Genomic DNA, 25288 nt, shown 5'->3' with positions numbered 1-25288 from the left:
TCAGCAGAAAAGAGACCACCCAGGCAGACGATCATCGTACCCCGGGCGAAAAACCGGACCCCCCACACTTCAACCGCACCACACGCATACCAACTCACACAAACACAGACGCATACACCCATCCACATGTGCAACACACATCATCACATCAACACACACACACACCATAGACTCTCTCACAACAAACTAGTCAATCATACGTGAACCAATGCACTCTCAGATACATTCTCCCACCCACACCATTCGCTTGATCACATTCGTGGGGAGGGTAGGTCTCCGGCCTGCCGTCCATGTGGCCCCAGGCAGGGACCGCAGCTCCTCCCGAGCCCCGACCAACCCCCCCAACCCGGGGGAGGCAGAGGGCAGTAGAAATAGGTACCCCAGAACCCTGCAACCCAGCTTGGACGTGAGTGTGTGGAACTAAAGTGCACTGAAGGTGGGTGACACCTCCAGGAGCACAACCGCTGGCTGACGGTGTGTCCCCCGGACAGTGCCCCCCCTCGCCCTAAATGTCTTTTTGCAGTGTGAGTGGTTATTTACTGAACTGTAAAAATCGTCTCATTGACGATTGGTAAGTATTCAGAACCAGAAATTTTCTAATCAATCTTGCCATTAAAAGGTAATAAATTGTAATTGGTGCTTTTATTTTGAAAGGATTTAGAGGAAATGTGTGGGGGTAATAGCGTAACTGTCAATTAGTCTTTAAATAATCATAATTAACCATTCAAAGGCAAAAACAGTGCAGTTAAAGCTAATAAATTGCATTGGTGCTTTTATTTTGAAAGGACGTAGAGGAAGCATGTGTGGGTAATTACTAAACTGTTAATCTATCTTTAAATAGTCATAATTACCCAAGTAAAAGCAGGAATAGTGCTATTAAAGCTAATTATTTGGCTTGGTGCTTTTATTTTGAAAGGATTTAAAGAAAGTGTGTGCTTAATTACTACACAATCTAATAGTGTAGTTGAGTAATCAGTAATAAGCATGGAACTGCTTTGTACACTGAGCATCAGCAGTGAGACCTATCATTCAAATCTGTAGCTGCGCCGTCACCATGGAGACGAAAGGCGGGAAAACCAGGCTCACTCTGCTCTGTAAAAGCAGAGTTTCACCCTGTATAAACAGGCTTGTTCCAGCTAAACCATAATAGTTATCACAAAAATTATTTCATTTTGCGAGTCCCAAGGCTTCAATAAGCAAATGGTGTGAATTTTATGTTTGAGGACAAAAGTTTGTAGCCACAGTCGCAATTGCAAAAGGGTCTCTTTCTGCATTTTTCCCAAACGTCTGCCGAAAATTATCATTATCAAGTCTATGGGAGAAATTCTGGATCTCTCTGTGCTTTGAGGCCGATAGCGACTAAACTGTAGATCTGATGGCTTAGGCAGACACACCATTAGAAAGAAGAAGTATGACTATGATTTGGTGAAAGAATTACACTGATAGACTAAAAATTGTGTCCGTAGTGACGAGTTAAAGACAGAAGATTTGTATTAAAAAAACGAGTCCTACTGTAGCACTCTAGCTGTGACATCACGCACTCTAGCTGACGCAATACACACTAATGGAAAAGCTGAAAATTTAACAAAAACCACCCGATATTTAAACACTCACGAGTTGAAAAGTATAGAACATACGAGGACGCTGATTTACACAGATAAAGTTGAAAGATGATGCTTTTGAAGTTGAAATGGCGTTCTTACGCCAAAGTATGACGATGACAGACGCTAATGAAAAGAGCGAATTTGACAAAAAGTTGAACGATGATTCCCATAGACGACTATTATAAAAAACGACGAAAAAAGTTGTATAACATTATAAGTTAAAAAGCTTAAAACGTGAAAAGTAATAGCACCCATCTCCTAAAGACGACACACGTTTAGGAATTTGAACAACGTTTCTACAATGAAGTGTGATGAAACCGACTGAAAAACGGGTGAAATAAGAAGAAGTGGAATAATAAAGACCGAAGATATCAATAGTGTGAGAGCTGTTCAGCTCTCCCACTAATTAGCTACATGTAGACACAAAGAGAAAAAGGACAGAGTATATGAAACAGGGGAGAGTAGAGTTGATTTGAGGGGTAACTTACGGCATGCTGCCAGACAGCTGCTTAACAGCCATGCAGTCATAAAAGGTGAACTCTCTGGTCGTGACCGTGACGTCGCCAAAACGAAGAGACAAGGTGACTGTGACAAAGTCTGGAAAACAAAACAGCAGAGACAGCGAGTATGAGAGGAGCTTTGTCATCTCAGTCAAATGGATGTATCTCTAACGTGACAAACAATACAGGTTAACATGAAAACAGTAAATGTATCCACAGCACTAAATACGGGACCACTGATGGTTTTAGCAGTTAAATATAAAACACATGTTTCTGTTTTCTCTGAAGGGCGACAGAGTGGTGCAGTGGGTAGCACTGTCACCTCACAGCAAGAAAGTCTTGGGCTTGAGTTTGATTCCCTGGCAGGTCTTCTCCGGGTTCTCCGGCTCTGGTGTGTGTGTGTGTGTGGTTGTTTGTCCCTGTGTGGCCCTGCATGGCCCTGCAACGGACTGGCGACCTGGTCAGGGTGCACCCTGCCCCTCACCCTCAGCTATCTGGAAAAGGCTCCAGACCCCCCCGTGACCCTGAATAGGAATAGGCGGTAAAAGATGGATGGATGTGTGGACATCACAGTCTAGAACAACAGGCACCTCTAAGGATGCCCACTGTCATAATAGAAGCATTGACATTAAAATGTTCTCCATCCTTACTTGAAGTGAAGAGATGTTGTTGACAGCACACATCCTACTGTGTTTCATTAGTCTGCTGCTTTATATAGTCAGAGAATGGGTCTTGAAAACTACACCTGGTTCTACTCACACATGCAGACACAGACGTGTAGTTACAGGCCTCACACACATTAGGCCCAACTCTCAATAACAAGACACTGCATGAATGTGAAACAGCCACAGGCAAAACCAGCAGCAAACTCATGCTCTACAGCTAAACTACTCAGAGCTTCACATGTTTTATATATACATAGCTCCTTAACAACTGGCTCCACTCGATGCAATGTAAGCAGAAAACTCCATTACTGTGATTTTGCTGTTGGATTCAGGCAAGCTATTAACAGGAGACATATGTGAGCAAACAATGACAGGGTGACATACCATAATTAATAGGATTCCTTGAATCTGACATCAACATGAATCATAAGTTTTAGTTTAGGTTAGTGTTCCTTGTGTACAGTAATTAGCTTAATGGTGAAATCCAGTAATTACATATAACATATAATGATTAGGCACAGTTGTAAATAGACACTCGCTCTTAAGTGAAAAAGACATTTTTATTCACAGTTTTGGGTAAAATCTTTAGCAATTAAATGATTACGTACAAAATGAAAAACTTTACAGTAAATGCAGAATGGTCCACGTTTCTCACCAGTTCAGTTTGTATTTAAGGGAGATTCTGAGAGGATTATTTCGGAGCCTCAATTTAACCTAATGCCTGTCTGACCAGCATTTAATTTCTTTATTATTTCTGTATTATCTTATTACAGCAGTCTTCAGAGAGGCGCTTGGATGTCATAGCTTAGTGATACACTGCATTAATAGGGCTTGGTGTAGAGCTCCTCTCTTTTATTGCTTTATGTTGTATCTAAATTCTATTTTGTTTAATTCATATATTTTTATTTAGCCATGTTTACATATTGCATTTGCTGTAAACACACCCCCCAAATGAAAACTGTATGGTGTTTGTTAAACATGCAATAATGAGGTGAAAATGTGCTCCAAAGTCGCTATCTCTATATGCCTTTAAGCACTGTCTTTATTAACTAACACTAGCATAAACACTTTCTAAGTGAAGATAAGCCCCAGCTAGAACTTTAAATATAGCCTGTCTGTCGGTGTCTTGGTAAACCCCCTAAAATGATTCTGCCTGAGCCTGCTTGTACTGCTTGTTGCCTGAGAACAACAAGCAGTACGTTCCAGGAATGCAGTCATGGGAGACAGTGTGTGTGTGTGTGTGAGAGAGACAAGAGTAATCGTGTGAGTGTGACCTCTGTGAAGGCCTCAGTTTTTATTTACAAGCTCTCTAATGTTTCTCGTGTCAATGCCACTGACTTATCATAACAAACAGGCTGCTCGCACCAAACCACAATACATATCAAAGTCCAGAATCATAAGATTAATTGATTTGTGGAGACTGAATGTTTACATATAACTCCCTGATAAAGAATAAACTGGTTTAAAGTTAGTTAGTTGGATTAGCCTAGATTGATGGACACCAAAGCTCACCTGTATACATGTAAGTTATGTATCTCTACACATGCACAAAAAACAGCTAACTTCCAAAGCACACTCACCCTGTCCTGAGGGGACCGTGGCTACTCTGCCAATGTCCGGGGAATAGCAGGTCACCCCCGCTTCAGTGACAGTGGCAAGAGTGTGGCTGTCCTGGAAGTAGCAGGAATACGATTCGTCTTTTTCCAACACAGGAAGACCCGGAACCGACAGAGACACCTGAGGAAAGATTTAATATTAAGTTATGTTGACAGATCACAACAGGCAATGAGAGCTACTAAAACCGCAGCAGACAGGCAGACACTAGATAGAGAGCACATAAATGCTTTCAGTTTGCTGCAGCCAAACTTAAAGGACAAAATCAGCATTAGCTATCAGTCCACGTTGTTAGAGAGGACAGTGAGGGTCACACTGACAGAAAGTGACTGAAAGTGGAACAAGCAAATTGAAACTACTAATCTGATATGATTAATCTTAATGTGTCTTTTAGAAAAAGATTTTTTAAACACACCATACTGCTTGAACTTCCTCCAGGTATTCTACTTTCTCTCTGATACTGATGCTTATTTACAGCTCACACTACTCACTGGTTTGATTGGATACTGAACTTAAATATTTTATTCACATTACCACAATTGTTCTGACAAGCACTGTAATAAGTGCTGGCATTAGACTGCTTGCGCAGACAGATTGCTTTTGGAACATCCTCTCCTATGCTGAACACTGTGTTTGTACTGCATCTCCCCTGTTACCCACAGGCACCGACCTCCACACAGGCCACTGATGCTATTACACCAGTATTTGATTGTGATTACTAGCTCCTACAGATTTTTTGACACACACATGGTGCCCCCAGCCAGCATGCAGTGAGTGAGCCATCTCAGCTTATAAGGCATTGTTGAATTTGTCATAACATAATAGCTTTATCATGTTGTGGTATTTTTGGTCAAGTACAGGCAAAACATGAGCATAGACGTGCGGTGCTCAGCAGGTCCTCTGGATGGAAGACTTTATCTTAACTTGCAGTAAAAATTATCCCAAAGTTCCTCAATCCCCTGAAAACCTCTGCTGATTTGTCCTGTGTACTGAAGTTTGTATTGCACTGCTCACACACCATCTTGCTCTCCATACGGCTCATGTTGGAGGGGTTGAGGTCCTGGATGGTCAGACACTGCTGCTCCATGACAAAGCTCCACAACCACTGACCCGGCTGTTTACCACGAGAACACTGTGACTGCAACACACACCTGCAGGGAAAACACAAAAGTGGCACATTTAAGTTATGTTGTGCATTGTATGTGTGTCTCACACTGTCCAGTACTGTTCAGTTTCCAGCCTTGGTGGGTCTGCTCTGCTGTTATTACCCTGCCATTGAGAGTATACTTTCGCAGGTTGTGTTGCGAACAGCCGGTTTATTCGTCTGGCTTCGTTGTCTCTAGTGTATCTCTTTAGGCGGCTGGCCAAGGCTTGTAGCCTTTGCGTGGCAGTTTTGAGGGCTTGCGAAAGTGTACTCTCAATGGCAGGGTAATAACAGCAGGAAACTGAACAGTACTGGAAAGATATATGGGAGAGGAAGGTGTCACACAACAGTGATGCACAGTGGCTGGTGGACCTGAGGGAAGACCACAGTAACCTCCCTGAACAGAATCCAGTGACTATTACAGTGGCAGACATCCAACAGAGAGTAGGCTCTTCAGCCAGTAGGCGTGGATCATGTCAGGGCCAGGTGCTGTCCAGTTTTTCAAACCTGAGACTCTTTGTTGGATGTCTGCCACTGTGATAGTCACTGGATTCTGTTCAGGGAGGTTGCTGTGGTCTTCTTCTTGCTCTCCATACGGCTCATGTTGCCGTATGGATTCTGTTCAGGGAGGTTGCTGTGGTCTTCCCTCAGATCCACCAGCCACAGTGTGTGTGTGTGTATATATATATATGATATATATATATATATATATATATATATATATATATATATATATATATATATATATATATATTATATATATATATAAAGCAGACATCCAACAAAGAGTCTCAGGTATGAAAAACTGGACAGCACCTGGCCCTGACATGATCCACGCCTACTGGCTAAAGAAGCTCACCGCAATCCATGAGCGCCTGGCAGCACAAATGAACCAGCTGCTAAGGGATGGGACTCACCCTGAATGGCTAACCGAAGGGCGAACGATCCTGATAATGAAGGATCCCTCAAAGGGTGCAGTCCCATCCAACTACCGGCCAATAACCTGCCTCTCCACAACATGGAAGCTCATGTCAGGCATCATCGCAGCTAAGATAAGTGGGCACATGAGTCAATACATGAGCGAAGCACAGAAGGGCATTAGTAAGGATACCAGAGGAGCCAAACACCAACTCCTGGTTGACAGAACAGTCGCCCAAGACTGCAGAGTGCGACCACCACCAACCTGTGCACAGCCTGGATCGACTACAAGAAAGCCTATGACTCAATGCCACACACATGGATCATTGAATGCTTGGAGCTGTACAACATCAACAGAACTCTAAGGGCCTTCATTGCAAACTCAATGAGGTTGTGGAGAACCACCCTTGAAGCCAATGGGAAGCCACTTGCCCAAGTATCCATCAAATGTGGCATATACCAAAGAGATGCACTGTCCCCACTGCTGTTCTGCATAGGTCTGAACCCCCTCAGCCAAATAATAAACAAGACTGGCTATGGATACCGACTCCGGAACGGGGCCACCATAAGTCACCTCCTCTACATGGATGACATCAAGCTGTACGCCAGAGCGAGCGAGACATCGACTCACTGATCCACACCACCAGGATCTACAGCTCGGACATTGGGATGTTCATTCGGACTCGAGAAATGTGGGAGGATGGTGACAAAGAGAGGCAAGGTAATCCACACAGAAGGGGTCTCACTCCCAGAAGGAACAATAGCAGACATTGAGGACAGTTACAAGTACCTTGGAATACCACAGGCAAACGGCAACCTTGAACAGGCAACAAGGAATGCGGCAACAGCCAAATACCTCCAACGAGTAAGGCAAGTCCTAAGAAGCCAGCTCAATGGCAAGAACAAATCCCAGGAAATAAACAAGCTACGCCCTGCCAGTGATCAGATACCTGCGGGAATAATAAGGTGGCCAAAGGAAGAGATACAGACCACAGATGTTAAGACACGAAAGCTCCTCACCATGCGTGGAGGGTTCCACCCCAAATCCAGCACCCTGAGACTGTACGCTAGGCGCAAGGAAGGAGGCCGAGGACTAGTGAGCGTGAGAGCCACTATCCAGGATGAAACATCCCAAGATCCATAAGTACCTCAAGGACTAAGGCCCCAACAGATGACGTGCTGAGTGAATGTCTCAGGCAGTGGAGAACAGAGGATGAGATGCTGGAAGAGGGACCCATCATGGGAGGACAAGCCCTTGCACGGGATGTACCACCGGAACATAACTGAAGTGGCTGATATCTCAACAAATCCTACCAATGGCTTGAAAGGGCTGGGCTGAAGGACAGCACAGAGGCACTCATCCTGGCCGCCACAGGAGCAGGCCCTGAGCACCAGAGCCATAGAGGCCCAGACTCTACCACACCAGACAAAGACCCAAGGTGTAGACTGTGCAAAGAGGCCCCTGAGACGATTCCAGCACATAACTGCAGGGTGTAAGATGCTGGCAGGGAAAGCATACATGGAAGCCATAACCAAGTGGCTGGCATAGTATACAGGAACATCTGTGCAGAGTATGGACTGGAACCCCACAAGGTCAAAGTGGGAAACACCTCCCAGGTGGTTAGAGAACGAGCGAGCCAAGATCCTGTGGGACTTCCAGATCCAGACTGACAGAATGGTTAATGGCGAACCAACCAGACATTGTGGTGGTGGATAAAGAGCAGAGGAAGAAGCCCGTAGTGGTGGATGTGGCAATACCAGCGATGGCAACATCAGGAAAAGGAACATGGAAACTAGAGAAATACCAAGGGCTCAGAGAAGAACTGGAGAAGGCTTGGAAGGTGAAGGCCACAGTGGTGCCTGTGGTGATTGAGCACTGGGGCAGTGACCCCCAAATGGAGGAATGGCTACAACAGATCCCTGGAATAACATCCGACATCTCAGTCCAGAAAAGTGCAGTCCTAGGAACAGCAAGGATACTGCGCAGAACCCTCAAGCTTCCGGCCTATGGTAGAGGACCCGAGCTTGAAAGTGTGATGAGACCACCCACTGGGGGGTGAGAAGGGAGGTTTGTAGAAGAGTAGAGCGAGAGAGAGAGAGAGAAGAAAGAGAGAGAGAGCTAGAGGAGATAGAGAGAGAGATAGAGAGAGAGAGAGATAGATAGAGAGATATATATGATAGAGAGATAGAAGATAGAGATACACACACACACACACACACACACCAAACACACACACACACACACACACACACACACACACACACACACACACACACACACACACACACAGCTGTGTTTTCAATATAAATAAAAATAATCACTATCACAACAAATATATAATATTATAAATATTATTTCTCTTTGTTAATTTGATGACTTTTGTAATAATCAATCATTTAAGTAGATTAGCACATACTACTCGTGTTGATCTCACCTGCCCTCCAGGACACACCACCCACAGTAGGGGTCGTGGGCCAGCAGGCAGGAGTGACAGTCTGTGTGCTGCTGGCATTCAGCCACGGGTCTCTTCTGCAGCTGGAAACAGGACAACGCAATCATGTCCAGTTGTGAAAACCATCCACGCTAAGCTCCTGAAATCTGATTTAAAACAATAGATGGCCTACTTTCCTACTACTCAGTGGAACAATGAAAAATGAAAATATGGTCATTACAATAATCCCAGCTAAAGAGTGGCCGAGTGGAAGAGAGGGAATTGGGGCAGAAAAAACAGTCTAAATTACTCCTAACTATTTTAATGCAGAGAGAGGGTGTCCATAATAAAAACCAGAGCATGAGACTGTTATATACCATGTTATGGGTCATGATGAAGAGGTGTTCCTCTTTCTGGTCCAGGATGAGATCTGAGCTAATGGCTCCATTCTGCTGGATGGAGATGACAGAGTACTCTTCTACCTCACCGTATGGCCCCAAGAAAACCTGTGCGAACAGCAATCAGGCTGTGAGAAACAAATCTAACACACAAACACTGCTATCTGTACATCAGAATCAGAAAAGCTTTATTGCCAGGTCCTGTAGAACGCACTTTACAGAACGAGGCATTTTACTTGTGTTGGCAGGTGGTGCATCTCAGCATAAAAAAAATTACAAACAGTACAACATACAACATGACATGGTACTTGGATAGTGCAATTAAGATTAAAAAGTAAAATAAAGTTATTAACAGAGTATATACAGTGGAGTAAAGTGGATGCGCAAGTGGTCTGGGATGGTGGGACTGACTGCAGTTGGGAAGAAGCTGTTTTTGTGGCGCGAGTTCCTAGTCCTGATAGACTGGAGCCTCTTGCCAGAGGGGAGGGGCTGAAGGTGTCCATGTCCTGGGTGAAAGGGGTCGGCTACAATCCTGGCTTCCCGTCACCGGGTCTTAGAGATGTGCAGCTCCTGGAGAGACAGGAGGTGGCAGCTGATCACCTCCGCTGAGTGGATGACACGCTGCAGTTTGGTCTTGTCTCTGGCCGTGGCGAACCAGACTGTGATAGAGGACATGAGGATGGATTCGATGATGGCAGTGTAGAAGTTTACCAACATCTTTATAGGGAGGTGAAACTTCTGCCTCAGGAAGTACATCCTCTGCTGAGCCTTCTTAGTGAAGGAGCTGATCTTCTGCTTCCACTTGGCCGATTGTGGTGTCGTCAGCAAACTTCAGGAGTTTGACAGACTGGTGTCCAGATGTGCAGCTGTTTGTGTACAGGGAGAATGAGAGGGGTGAAAGGACACATCCCTGGGGGGATCCGGTGCTTGTGGTCCGGGTATCCGAGACAAGCATCCCCAACCTTATACTGCTGTCTATGAGTGAGTAAGTCTGTGATCCACCTGCAGATGGAGTCAGGCACATACAGCTGAGAGAGTTTGTCATTGAGCAGGGATGGAACTATTGTATTGAAGGCAGAGCTGAAGTCTACAAACAGGATCCTGGCATAGGATCTTGGAGAGTCCAGATGCTGGAGGATGAAGTTGAGTGCCATGTTTTCAACATCGTCTACTGATCTGTTGGCTCTGTAAGCGAACTGCAGGGGGGCCAGGAGGGGGTCTGTGATGTCTTTGAGATAGGAGAGGACGAGGTGCTCAAAGGTCTTCATAACTACAGAGGTCAGGGCAACGGGTGTGTAGTTATTCAGTCCTGTGACTCTGGTCTTTTTGGTCATCATCAGTCATCATCCCTAAAAGGCATTTGAAGCAGACTGGCACATGACATGTCTCCAGTGAGGTGTTGAAAATGTCTGTGTACTCGTCCAAGCTGTTGGTGGCAGACCTGAAAATTGCCCAGTCCATGCAGTCCAGACACTCCTGAAGTTCCCCCACAGCTTCACTGGTCCACTTCTTACAGGTCCTCACAACCGGCTTGCAGAGTTTACTTTTCTGCCTGTAGGCTGGAATCAGATGCACCAAGATGTGGTCGGAAAGGCGCAGTGCAGCACGGGGGATGGCACGACAAGCACCGCTGATGGTGGTGTAGCAGTGGTCCAGTACCTTTCCTTCTCTAGTCGGCCATTTGATGAAGTGTTTGTATTTGGGGAGTTCAGATGAGAAGTTGGCTTTATTAAAGTCTTCCAGGACGATGACCAAGGCCTCTGGGTTTGTCTGTTCTACCCTCAGAATCTCCTCAGTCAGCACTCGCTGGGCAGCACGCACGTCGCGCTGGGGTGGGATGTGAACGCCGACGAGGAAGAATGAGGAGAACTTGCAGAGGGAGTAGAACGGCTTGTAGTTGATAGTGACGATCTCGAGGACCGGAGAACAAAGTTGAGACACTTCTGAAACGTCACTGCACCAGCCGCTGTTGGTGTAAAAACAAATTCCACCTCCTTTCGTTTTGCCGGAAAGCTCTGCGCCTCTGTCCGCTCGGTGCAGTTGGAATCCCCAAAGCTGTAAGCACAGCGTCCGGTATGAGGTCGCACAGCTACAGTACGTCTCCGTAAAACACAACACACAGTATGTGGAAAAGTCTCTGTTTTTGTTGAGCAGCACGCTCAGTTCGTCCATTTTATTGCAAAGTGAGCACACTTAGGAGAGGAATATCCCGGGCAGCGCAGTGCGTAATCCGCGCAGGTGGAGACGCACCAGCACACCTGAGCACGCGCCTCTCCTGCGGTGCTTCACTTTCTTTTGTGCCTGCTGGGTTAACATAGCCATAAATCGATGGTAGAAGCAAAAAATGTTGGGAAGAAGTCCACGGGGGTTGTAGCTCTGATGTTCATGAGCTGATCCCTGGAGACAGAGCCTCCAAAACTGTGGCAAGAGACCGAATTAAAACATAAAACAAGACAAAGTAGAGCGCACCAAAACACAGAGGCAGCCGTCCGTGGTGCCATTTTGGGATGATAACTCAACACATGTGCTGTTTAGTGTCATTGTGTGCTCCATGTTGTTAAGAAAACAGGAGGTTAGCAGGGGTGTCAAAACTCCTTGCTGGTTTTCTACCTCTCACACCCAGCTGCTACTGATCACATCATTCAGGTGTGTTCTGTCAATCAACAGCTGGATGAGCCAACTGACACCTGATCATGGTGATCAGCAGGAAGGAGTTGGAAAACCAGCAGGGGCACTGGCAAAGATAAAATTTTTTATCACAAAAACAAAAGTAGGGGGAGACAATGACATTGGCAGGATCAAATGGGGTAAGGCTGGTGTTCTCCCAGTTTCCCACACACTGAGGTGTGTCCACACATTATGGCTACCACTAGGATGGTGCATCCAAGTATCAATAATATAAGAAAATAAATGACCTTAATACATAAACAACCTTAATAAACATACTTTGTTAATGCATGCTGTGTGCTCGTCACATAATAACATTTATGCTACATGTGTTTTTTCACTTCTCTCTCGCTGCAAAGTTACACAATATCCAGGCTGACATTCTTCTACAGGATAATCCACTTTACACAGAGAACAGTGCCTAAATTTACATGTTTACTGTGGGTGGTTGGGAGTAACAAAGTGTCCATTAAGGACAGCAACATGACGCTGACACCAACGACCGTATGAGTTCTGAATGAGACTGTCTGTCAGCAACATGCACGTGTCTGCCAGTCAGCAATGACCATGAATGAAGCATGGCACGCAGTTAGCTAAGGCAGTGATGTGCTCCTTGTGGTTTAACTGAAAGTGATGTTAATGGCTGTAATTGTGCTATTTTTACTTGAGCAAGGGGCCTCAACCTCAAGCTACCACTGAGAGAGAAAGACACAAAGACACAACTGTTTGGAGGCTATCACTCAATCTGTAAAGCCTTAATACTAGGGGGTTCCTCACAACTTCCCTGCTCCACTGATAATCAGGCTCAGAAGGTTTTTAATGTTACATAGTGAAATGGTTGTGAGCTGACCTATAGCTCCCATGGCCAATGTGAACTGCCTGAATTTAAGAAATGTGAATTATTATTTATTATTTGTATTTGTATTTGTATTGCTTTCAGATTTATAGCCAGTGAAGCGGACTCAGAACTGAATGTTCAAGTAAATTAACTTATATTTAATGTCCCCTGTGATAAATAAAAGTAGCAGATTATTGCCAAGCAGAACTACGACGAAAAACTTAGCATAGCTAGACTGATGTGAAAACTGTGGACATTTCACCCTTCGGTCTGAACCAGCTGATATGTTTGTAAACTTGTAGCAATTTCTCATTGGTTTGGTTTCGTTTCACTCAGAAAAATCTAAGCATACCAAAAAATATCACTGAACTTTACGAGAACGTTCTCTCAACAATTTTTCGATGGATGTCAATCTACATGGGCTGGCCCTCGCCCTGCTGATTTTTATTACCCAGCTTGCATTTACCACTGAAAATCCTACAGTTTGAAAATGAGAAAAAAAGAGCAGTTACAACTGGAAAACAACAGCCTTTGTCTCACTTTGGTTCAATTTGTGTTCCCACCAGGAGGACCGCACCAGAGTTCACTAGATGATGCAGATAGAGACCACCTCATTTGGCGGTCTCGTGAGGGTTACTGGTGCGAGTTTGATTACCCTGTTCAAGCTTGACTTGAGTTTAATTTAATCAAACTAAATCCTGTAGGTGTGAAATATCCTTAAAGGAGGGTTAAAGTGCTATATATAGTGCTAAATAACCATTTACCATAACACTACCAAATTCACTCATGTATGGAATTTCCACTAAAGTGGCCAAACAATCAGAAGATTAACCTACTAAACCTTGATCTTTGATAGACAGAAATGCAAGTTTATTACAGTACAGACAATTTTGTGATTAAAACCTTCTGTAGGCAAAATACAGTCAAATTAAATTTGTTTAAAAGTCATCTTAAATTATGAGTAAATACTGTGAAACCAGAACTATCGTTCTTTTTCTGAGATATGAATAAAAAAAACAGACTCTCATATCCTGGTAAGCTCTAAAAAAGATAAAGCTTTGGGTAATACAGCCACAGGATTAAGATGTAGACATTGAACTGTAAAGACCTGTTATGTTTGATTTTCATTATAAATATTACAACTGAATGTCAAATACCTAAACATTTCCTAAAATGGGTCAGAATCCAAAATGAGACACGCTGTCAAGTATGCCACACTGCATTTTTCAATAACAGCACAATGAATAATCTTAACTACAGACTGCTGTGTTCAAGTCTATAATAAAGACACCAGAACGGAAAAGTGTCTCTAGATGCCTTTTAATGTGACACACATTACCTTGTGCAGGTCCCCTCTTGAATCTCCCAGAAAGGCAATGGTATGGCCCAACCTCACACTGACCGCAACGGCAGTGAGACGGGCAGATGGGCTGTCCAGTATGGTCTCCGCTTCAACAGCCATCCGGCTTGCCATTGGGCTGGGGGTGTGGTCAGAGCCGCATGGATAGGCATCCAGGGTGTTCTAGTAGGATGAAGTAGTATGAAAAATAAGTTAAGTGCACTGGGAAAGGTCAACTTCCAACTGAACTAAAAATAGAAAAGTGGAGCCCCTGTTGAAGAGGGTTTATTAGGGAAGACTGCGGGATCGCTAAAATACCAGAACTGTGTTTTTTGAAAGTTACAAGCTACTTTTTGCCTCACTGTGTGACAGTAGAGACTCTTTGCTCCGGCAGCTAAACTATTGTTTTAGTAGAAGCCATTTATTTTTACCAAGAATGTTGGAAAGCAGAGTCATTGTAAAAAAACTAAGCAAAGGCAATGAACCTCAGGGCTCTGACTGTTGAGGCTACTTGCTTTGATGGACTGGACATGGAGCTTTGAATGGATCCCTTATCTGGTCAGTCGATAGATAGGCGATATTAACCATCAAAGTACAGCGGAGACTAAACCACTGATTATCAGCTTAATTAAAAATTTTGATCAAATGGTCACGTCTACTTTGAAGCATTACGCTCCTCCTCCTTACTGTTACAAACACATCAGTCTATTTAATACTGTACATACTGTATACTCTACAGCACATACAGTCTGCTCAGAACACTGGCTGGACAGTTGTGGCCATTTTTACTTGATTTAAAACACGTTGTTTACATCAATGTTTACTAGGCTGTGGGCTTTTCTTTTTTTTGTGTGACAGAATTCATGTTGACCCACCAGTAGGACTATATCATGTCACCTCATGCTCATGTGTGCTGATCACTAATGCAGGAACAAATGCACCACAGCATAGACTTTTGTCCGATTTCTCCACTGCAGTTCACCACGCAGTGCTAACAATATGCCCCAAACTCTACAGTACATTACACGCACTGAGAAAATCATCACATCACCCATCCAAATATGGCTTATAGGCTTAGGCTGGCCTTGATGATAGAAACCCATGATTACATTATAACAGTGGTGTAGAGATAGCAGGGCAGTAATAAACAAAAATGGCTAAAATAACACCAAAGTACTGATAAAGCTGATCACCAAAATTAAACATCCCTCGCTATAACAGATTGGACTGTGGTGCCATCAACTGAACACAGACAAGAGGCTTATTTGTTTGTGTACAGCGATGTTAATCACACAACATTCTTTCTACTTATGTGCCTTGTCTGTCTCTGGTGTGTCTGTATACAACTCTGTTAGGCCTTGTTAAACAGTACCAAAACCCCACTTCACTAAGTCCAGCTAATGTAGCTGATCAATCCCTCCCTGGCCAGCAGCTCTATTAAATTACACAGCTCCTCTTAAGCCAATCTGCTGTAAGCGGCTGCGTAGGTTGATGGGGTCAAGGTGTAGCTCGACAGAACAATAATAGAGGAGGATGTTAACCTAGCCCATTTCAATATTACTCATTTATGAAAAAGCACAGATATACATACACGTAAAGGCAGAATTGGTGTTGTGAGAGGGACAGACTAATTGAATCCCTCCACTGCATTTGTCTGTTACAACAAAATATTAAATCAAGTTTCATCCTGTCTGGTACAGAGATCAGTTTGCGGGAAAAGGATGGTACTGGCCAGCACCAGACTGATCAGATGAAAGCCTTTATTCAGTACAGTGTATCAACTACTGTACAGTATGTGATTCAACATGTTAACCATTGTGGTGTAAGTAAATAAGAAGGTAAACAAATTGGTTCAGTTTTTAAATAGAAATCATTTTACATGCAACAATTTCCTAATTCACTGCTATTAAATCTGCACTGAAGATTAGGATTAGGCTACAGGGTTTGTGCTCAAGTTTGAGAACAAACAAACAAATGTGTTAGTGCTTAACTGTTTGCCTTTGTCTCTGCTAACTTGTCGTTAGAGCGTTCATGACGAAGAAACAATCAAACTATGTAACATAAAGCTTACCTCTGGCAAGTTGGCACAGTTTGACTTGACTTCGTACTCAATGTAGGCTGCCTCCACTCCGGCTTCTTTGCCCATCTGTGTGTAGCACAGGTCTCTTGTGGAGTTAATCCTGTGATCCACATCCTTAAGGCTAAACATGCAGAGTGCTGAGTCCTCGCTGGGCTGAGGTGATGAAGCCAAACGAGTGGAGAAGACACCAAGGAGAATGTCTGAGTCTTGACTCTCTGAGTCATTCTTGGAGAGCCCTAGCTGGACAGCTTGTAGGAGGTTGTAAATCTTTCCTGCCCTGGAACGGCATGTCAATGGGACTTCCACATAGGAGTAATAAGCCTGGTCGTCCAAGCATACACGAGAAATGTAGGTACGATACTCCCGTGACTGCGATTTTAGGTCCCGTCTATAGAAGAGGAAGTACACATGCTGATGGTGGGCAAATGACGCCACAAAGTGATGGCCATATTCTGAAAGACGACCAGCCACAGCTAACTTGGCTGTCTCCTCGTAAGAGAAGACTGGCTCCTGTGCAAGGTTTCTTGTGGAAATAGGTGGATGGCTGCTAGTGTAACCCCTTCCCACAAACAACACTGGCTGCCTGTCTGGATGGGACCGAACCACAAGCCCAACCGTACTAATGTCAGGGTCATTAGCTGCTACATACTGGGTATCCACTGGCCTCTCTGTGGAGAAAAGCACCTTATCCACAGAATCCAGACTACGTTTCTGACAGATTCCTTGGCTGACACTTCCACAGGTAATGAGTTCCATAGCATAAGGATCAACCAGCAGCAGCTTGTTGTGATTACTGGTCATCTCAGCCTGAGGGCAAGTGGACTCAGTAACAGGGGGTAAGCAATCTCGACTGTCTGTAACAGGCCCGGTGTTGTCCTGAAGTTCGGGTTGGAGGAACCGATCTAGCTGAAACAGGTGATCTCGAGCCCCAACGTAGACTCGACCCACACTGGGGTCAGGATGCAGGGCCAGGTGCTCAAACAGAGTGTCATTCCTTATAAAGGTGGCGTAATGACTGGAGTCAAAGGCTGGTGACCCTCGGACTATGCCAGAGAAGAGTGAGCCAGTGACAAGCAGCAGAAGAGGCAACAGTGTCTGGAATAGCAGCAGATACAAACGATGCACCATCCCTGGAGGCATAGTTTCAGCGCTATGGAAAACAACAAGACAACACAATGTGAGAAAAGATTAAGTAAACAGAATGAAAAGGATCCACAGGTAAGTAAAGCCACAGTAACAGTCATCCATAAGTATCCTGAATTAAAATGCCAAGCAGTGGTTTTCTATTAATTATCAAGTTATGTATTGCCAATGTATAGAATTATGTACAGAAGACAACAGCACCAAACGCAGAACAAGTCATTAACCATTAAAATATTGTCAGGTGAAACATTGATCAAAAATTGATCAAACTCCTTTTACGTGGCAAACGCAAGCAGAGGGTGAAGAGCAGGTGAACTGGATGCTTTTGTTTTGGCAGCTGTGTTGGGTCAATGAAGCCTTGGGCTAAAATTGCTGCACTAATACTTGTTTGTCTTCTAGTTTTTGCATTACTGCCATCCATTAAGACATTCATCCTTTGCTAGCAAGTTCTACTGTATATTTAGTCATCTTTGGTGAAGCATTTGGTGAAACATGGCTGAACATTGAACAAAATGAAATAGCTCAGCGCACCATTTGTTTCCAGAGGTGATTTACAGAGGCATGTCTCCTCTTGGCCCCCCAGAAGATTGGGTTCAGATGACCATCCTTATGGGTATAATCTGAAACACAAACACAGAACAAAATGAATGTTTTTCATTTAACTGACAACTGTCACCCAGAAGTACAAAGCTCATTAAGCTTTCGACCTTACTGCAGCCCTGTAAAGCTCACTCCCATTGAAATTCCTGTCAGACCTATGTGGCCACATTCATTTTTGTGTGCAAGCCCTGAGAAGAGGCCTCGTTGAGTGGTATCAGTCCAAGTGGACTTTTACTTTTCCTGTACACAATCCAGCTCATTTCTAGGATACAAGGTACAACCCTTTGGCTTCAGAGACTCTACTGAAAAACAGGTCACTGTAAACAAAAAGGAGAAGAGCTTTTTTGTTTACTCGTGAATTTGTGCTTCTGCCTCTCACTAAGTCCATGTTATGCCTATTGATCCTTTTCTCTAGGATCAGTTCCAACACGCCATAAGACGATTATGATAATCTCTAGTGCAGTGGTTCTTAACCTTGTTGAAGGTACTGAACCCCACCAGGTTCATATGCACATTTACCGAACCCTTCTTTTTTCAAACATAAAATATGCATACAAACATACAAATCAGGCTACACCACTACAATAATATTGAATAATTACTGTTTTATTCTTTTTTTATGTTTTTAACACAGTAATGTCTAAAACCACTTAAACACAGCAGCAGCAGCAAAAGGATTCAGCCTCATTCAACTGGTAGAATTCGTCCCTGAAAGGTAGCGTCCATCTCACAGACAGGCCGATAAAGCTGCTTGGTTTACTTACCAGTCTCTGCACCACCAAAGGCTTTTAGTTTACAACAGTAGTTTGGTTTGGTTCTGAACTCACGTTTGCTTGCGATGCTGGATAAGGGTGCAAATGTGCAAACAAACACGAGCAGGTCATGAAACCAATCAGCAGCGCTGCTGATGTGATTGACAGAGGGGAGGACCCAATCAGCTATGCGTGAAAACAGTCTTGACACTGCTGTTCTTTTTGATAATGTTTGGATTGACAAGCACATCAGCAGAAACTATCGTAGATTGGCTTCATGATATTGTAGATTGTACGGACGAACAGGGTGTCACAGTTTTCCAGTGGAAATGCACTTTGCAAGCGTATGTAGACTGTCCTGAGAAAGCACCAGTTTGGAGACAAGAATGATTGGCATATTATTTTAAAGAAACACTGGCTTAACAATACAGGGTTGCTCTTGTATGTAAAAGAAGAAAAAAGACCTATGTATAGAGGTATTTAACACATACTGTAAGAAGAAAAAGTTGGCTTGGATTTCATATTACCACCTCGACAAGATAAAAAAGGGTTCTTCTTGAATGTAACAGAAACAGTTCAGGGCAGTGGACTGTTATCAACTGGACTACTGTAGGTCAGAGACATTTCGGGGGTAGAACTACCTATTCTGCCAACACATAATAATAATTCCACTGTTCACCTGACTATCGCTGAGTAATGGTGATAACTGTAAGTAAGTAATAGTAAGACTACTGTGCAGATTTAGCATCTTTTACCAAGCTGACCCTCTGGATTCTTCAACCACTTTCATTCCATGTTCGTCTCTGTTGCTAATGATATCGCTCCAGGACACCTAATGTATTACAATACATTAGGTGGGTGGGCAGTGGTGGGAGCATATTTGAAGTGAAAAAGCTGGCAGAGTGACGTAAGCGGTTACAATAGGGGTTACAATACAATAGTGAAAAGGGAAGACAAGGGTAAAACAGGGTAAGAGGAAACAACAGGAAAAACCACCACATACAAGTACTCACAGGTCTCAGTGCTCAGTATGAACTGATGGAATGTGACTAATGATAAAATGCCAGAGAGGGAGGGGGTGAGGGGGAGAGACCGAAAGAGAATGGCCATTAATTACACCCATAATTTCACATTCAGCACCCACTCATTCAAAGACAACTAAGAGGGGAAATGAAGCGAGTTACTACTGTAATTAGGAAACAGTGTACGAGCATGTGGACACACACACACACACACACACACACACACACACACACACACACACACACACACACACACACACACACACACACACAAAACAAATGAACACACACAGAGCAGAACTGGGGTCCAGCCAGCCATGGGTGAGCACAGCCCTCTGCAACCACATATCGTCTTTATAGCAACAATTTACAAAAGCTAATTCAGGCAGTCGGCTTACACAAACCCAAGTTGTCATCATGTTCCTCCTGTTCCTACACAACAGAACTGCTACTGCTGGAATACACAACTTAAGATACATTTAGCCTACTACCATATGCTGGGGACATGCAGCTGATGTCCGTCTGGACTCACTACAGATGCCTTAGTATGGAAGGTCATTGTATTACTGAACCAAGTTAATTAAGCAGCAGATCCAAAATGGCGACTGTGATTAATTGTACCTTTGGGTTTAGCTTATCTACATGTCTAATGTCTGCACACAAACACTAAATGAAATAACTGAAGTGACTTGATTCCACAAAAATACTAACAGAATATGCCTGATCCCTGTTCCCTCACAGTAAAGTCATGCTCCTGATTGAAAACACGTTATTAGTAACATAAGTGATTTACACATTTACTGTACTGTCACCCTGTCTTGGGGGATTTACAGTTTCAGGTATAACATTAGCCATCTTTTTGTCTGATATAAGGGTTGCTTCTGGATCTGCACACTGGACCCAAAGCAGTTTCTTATATCAGATGTGATAATTCAAGTACTAAAACAGAAGAAAGGCTGAGCCATAAGCTCATACACTACTTATTTTCCTCCCTGAAGGTTCCTACTCTGACTCCAAAACATGTTCCTTCTTTATATTTAAATACTGTACACCAATTACCTTTTACACACATATAAATAGCAAAAGCTACTGTACTGTGTCTAAATTCTAGTTCCCACAATAGTCTGCTACTGCCTCTGAAGCTGGTCGACATGGCTGAGTGGCTGACAAGAACTTATTTATAGATAACCCCCCAACAATTGCTGCTACAGCCAAGAATCTTCAAGAACACGTACAAACACCAGTGAGTGAGAAAGGAAGGAGAGGAGGGAAGTCTTTTCCTTGTGCTGTCTTCTGGAAAACCACCTTCTAGAAATTAAGACATGGACATAACTGGCTTTCATTATTAGGTCCTTTTAAGGAATGAAGCGAGAGAGAGCTTTTGTGTCAGTGGTCAGAGAAGAACTGCTTGTCACTGCTAAGGAGGTTGTAGATAAAGGAAATTCCCATAGCTGTAAAATTTTATAGCAGAGTACAAATTACCCTGGGGTGACAATCATCCTTAGAATTTCTTGAACTGGCTGATTCAGTTGTGAAGGTCTAGTGAGCAGTCATAGCTTCAGGTCTCTCCAGCTGTGGGAATCACTTACCCTGTGCACTATCACAGCAAGCTAAAGTGACACCCTCTTCCCTAAGCTTCCTGAAGTTATACCATTCTGAAGTCACGAGCAAAGAAGCACTACTGTTTCAGTCCATGAGAGTCCATGAGAGAGTCCAGTCTGGTGCTGTCATATAGAAACATTCTTCAGGCCAGATGTAACCCTCAGGCTGTCAACTGAGGATCACAGTGCCTAATGTTCTCCAGTTTCTTGCTTCTAAGGGGTAAATTCTAGTTCCTATCATAATAACTTGCTTGCTGCTTGTCACTGGCTCACTCTTCTCTGGCATAGTCCGAGGGTCACCAGCCTTTGACTCCAGTCAGAGGAAACTTTACAGCGTGTGTGGTGGGGGGTCTTTCGTTACAATATGAAGTCACTCGACTTACTGGGAGCTGTGGTCCTGACTGCTTTGCCACGACATACAACCTAAACAACCGCGTGCTGTTACCAGCGTGTTCACATTAACAGGTCCTCCGGTTCTAAAACGTTCTAAAACCACTCGATTTTTTGTTTTCCCAGCTTTTATTCTGGAGGGGGAAATCAAACTGTTACAACGTACATGGACAGTTTTCTCGTCTCTCTTTATAAAAGTGAAAAGCGGCATTTAATCAAAGCATTGTGTTAAAAACGAATAAAGGAGCTTAAAACAGTGTTTTCAAAACCAGACAAATAAATGGATTTAAAGCCGTTTGCCGTTTTCTCGTTTTGAGGAAAAAAAGGGGAAAACGAGGAAACGACTTGTCTCGTTTTACCAGCTTTTACTCTGGTGGGGAAATCAAACTGTTAGAACGTACACGAACCCGACACACCCAACAGTACTTAACCACGAGGACATACTATATAAAGACAGCAGCAACTTTAGCAATTGACAACAAACACTAGCGCGCATTGACAACTTGATCCAGGTCATCTGCCTATGAATAAGTGGCTCCTCCGCACTAAATTGTTTGAACGTCACATCGCTGTCTGCTTCAGATGGTGACGCCACTTCCCCGATTCTCTCATTGCCTGCATTTGCACATGCATACATTTCTGGTTATGCTCTGTCTGGACACATCTTCTGTCTGGTTAAAACTAGACTAGCACCCTGATTTTTTTCAGCTTGCTGCAGGATGAAAAATCCTTAGTCTGGGATGCAACAGTACTGCAGTAGAAAAGGTGGTTGCTTTGAAGTGCTACGACTGTAAGTATGCTAAGATTGTAATACACGCAGAAGCTAATGATGCCCGGTTACGCCAATCGGAAGTCACTAAAACTAACATTGAGTCGGTGTGTTTGTTCGCCAAAAAAAATGTCGGGCATAGTTTTCTCTGGACCCCTCCCCAATGTGACCAGCGATGACATGTATAGCCAGCTGTCATTTCTCCACCGCTGGTTGTCTAATTGGTGTCCTGCAATCGGGCTTTGTGCACTTTTTGGGGAAAACATGGGCTGATTAGAAGAGACTGCGTCCATCCCACGTTGAACGGAGCCTCTCTGCTCTCTAGTAAAATGGCCATGTTGCTTAGCTTCCCTATTCTATGACAACTCAGAGTAGGGCCCAGGACGCAGAGTCGCAGTCTTACACGCCTCTGCATGTTCTCTATAGCCGCCACCCACTCTTAGTCTTAGTTGTTGCATAGAGACTGTGTCTGCTCCCCGACGACCTAAACTATACAAGTCACAAACAAATCAAAGAGGAGTGACTTACCAGAATTTAATAAACATCAAAACAGTTCCTCTTACAGAACAAAGTAACAGTAAGTTAATAAAGTGTGGTTTATTAAATATCAGATCTCTCTCATCTAAATCCTTATTAATAAATAACTTGATAAGTTACCATCACATAGATCTGTTCTGTCTCACTGAAACCTGGCTGCAGCAGGATAAATATGTTAGTTTATATGATGAGTCACATCAACTATCATGTTCCTAGAAGTAAAGGTGGAGAAGTGGGAGCAAGTTATAACTCAGACTTATTAATTACTCCTAAACTTAAACATAGTTATAACTTATTTGAGAATCTCACTCTGAGTCTTTCTTCTTAATAGACACTATTGGTTTTACTCAGCAGGTAAATGAACCCACTCATCATTTTGATCATACCCTCGATCTTGTCATGACATATGGTCATATGATAGTAATCATCATAATTAATTATCATATGATAATTTAATAGTTCTTCCCCAAAACCCTCTGTTCTCTGACCATTTCTTATTAACTTTTGAATTTAGCATAATTGACCTTACAGCAGCTGGAAAGAAATCTTACTATAGCAGATGTTTAACCGACAACGCTGTTGCCAGATTCAAGCAGAGGATTCCATCATCTTTTGCCTCATTGTCTTGTAGATACACAGAGGAGAACAGTCACCTTAATCCTTATGAACAGGTTGACTGTCTTGTAGATGATGCTGCACACAATGTTAGACACAGTGGCTTTTCTGAATAAGAAGGCAGTGAATCAGAGGAGGTTAGCTCCGTGGTATAACTCGGAGAGATCCACAGCCTAAAGCACAGGACCAGACAATTAGAAAGGCAACAACAACAACAACAAAATAAATGTAAACTGCATTGCATGGAATATATAAAAAGCACTTTGTGCTGCTAGAAAAACATATTATTCCTCCTTAATTGAGGAAAACAAAAACAACCCCAGGTTTCTTTTCAGCACTGTAGCCAGGCTGACCAAGAGTCATAGCTGTGTTTAGCCTTCTGTCCCCTTAAATCTCAGCAGCAATGACTTTATGAACTACTTTACTAATAAAATTATCACCATTAGAGAAGACATTCAGCAGCAACTTCCTACAAATGACAGAAAGCACTGTCTAGATCCATCAACTTTAAATTTACCAAATCCTCTGTCTTACCTAGACAGCTTCTTTCCCAAAACTCATATGGAGTTAACCTTTATAATCAACTCTTTAAGATCAGGCTTAAAACCTTCCTTTTTGATAAAGCCTATAGTTAGAGATGGTTCAGGTCACTGGCAATGATTGGCCATCAGGAACCATCTCTTAGTTGAGCTGCAATAGACAAACTGCTGGGGGTTTAATTTATACACTGAGCTTGTTTTCTTCCATCTCTTCTATCCAATAACCTCCCATCAGTGTTTTATGTTTAAATAACCTTGTCTCTTTCTCTCCAGTAGTTGTGCTTCTCGCCCGCTCTCTCTCCTCCACTCTGTCCTCACCTACAGGTATCATTGGACTCAGAGCTTTGTATCTGTGATGGGCAGCTGCGGATCCAACCATCCTGCCTGTGTCCAGTCCCTGGTCCAACCATACTGCCTGTGCTCTGTTGTTGCTCGTTGTTGTTGCTGTGCTTTTCTCTCTCTATCCCCTCACCCCAACCGGTCGAGGCAGATGGTCGCCCCCATTTAGCCTGGTTCTGCTGGAGGTTTCTTCCTCGTTACAGAGGGAGTTTTTCCTGTCCAATGTTGCGGTCAAATTAAAGGCTTGCTGCATGTGGGATCTGTTGGGTTTAGTTGTGTAGGGTCTTAAACCTTACTTTGTAAAGTGCCTTGAGATAACTTTGTTGTGATTTGGCGCTATATAAATAAAATTGAATTGGACTGAATAACGCAGGCACACAAGCACACACGAAGGCACACACACTCAAAATGCTTCCTTAAGTGCCTACTGGGGCAACGACAAGGGCAGTGCAGAGAGAATGAAGGGTAAAGGTTACTGTGACTGCTGTGTTGTCTGCTCTGCTCTCAATGCTGCATGTGTGTTTAAAACATACTGCTGCATAAAGAGCTTCTGTGTGGTTCTATTTGTATATGATAACTGCTGTTTTTCCGTCATTGGCCTAATAAAATGTTATGGAACCAAGCTGATGAAGAACATATATAGGTGAAAATGGAGCTATAGAGCTGGAGGAACACCAGTAAGAGTTTTTGAAGGTGAGTTTCTGCAAGACAAAATCAGAATAGAAACCCTTTGATTGCAGTTAGAGAGGAAACTAACTAATTCAGCATTGAAAAGCAGCAAA

General features: G+C 43.4%; 1 protein-coding gene across 3 annotated transcripts in view; it reads right to left on the bottom strand.

The window, feature by feature from the left end:
• plxnb1b (plexin b1b) overlaps positions 1–25288 on the bottom strand; it is a 75381-nt gene that overhangs the window by 19142 nt on the left and 30951 nt on the right. For all 3 annotated transcript variants that reach the window (XM_029151135.3, XM_029151139.3, XM_029151136.3), the window contains exons 2-9: positions 17874–17962; positions 16191–17349; positions 14120–14302; positions 9255–9383; positions 8881–8981; positions 5402–5534; positions 4350–4506; positions 2093–2201 (exon numbers count right to left, since the gene is read on the bottom strand). In XM_029151135.3, coding sequence (XP_029006968.1) covers positions 2093–2201; positions 4350–4506; positions 5402–5534; positions 8881–8981; positions 9255–9383; positions 14120–14302; positions 16191–17339 — 1961 coding nt within the window. In that variant the 5' untranslated portion in view covers positions 17340–17349; positions 17874–17962. The remainder of the gene's footprint in view (positions 1–2092; positions 2202–4349; positions 4507–5401; positions 5535–8880; positions 8982–9254; positions 9384–14119; positions 14303–16190; positions 17350–17873; positions 17963–25288) is intronic.

Source organism: Betta splendens, chromosome 5 (genome assembly GCF_900634795.4).
Source record: "Betta splendens chromosome 5, fBetSpl5.4, whole genome shotgun sequence".
In the NCBI taxonomy this organism is placed as follows: domain Eukaryota; kingdom Metazoa; phylum Chordata; class Actinopteri; order Anabantiformes; family Osphronemidae; genus Betta; species Betta splendens.
The sequence above is the reverse complement of the archived record's forward strand: the minus strand, read 5'-3'. Positions and strand labels throughout refer to the sequence as shown.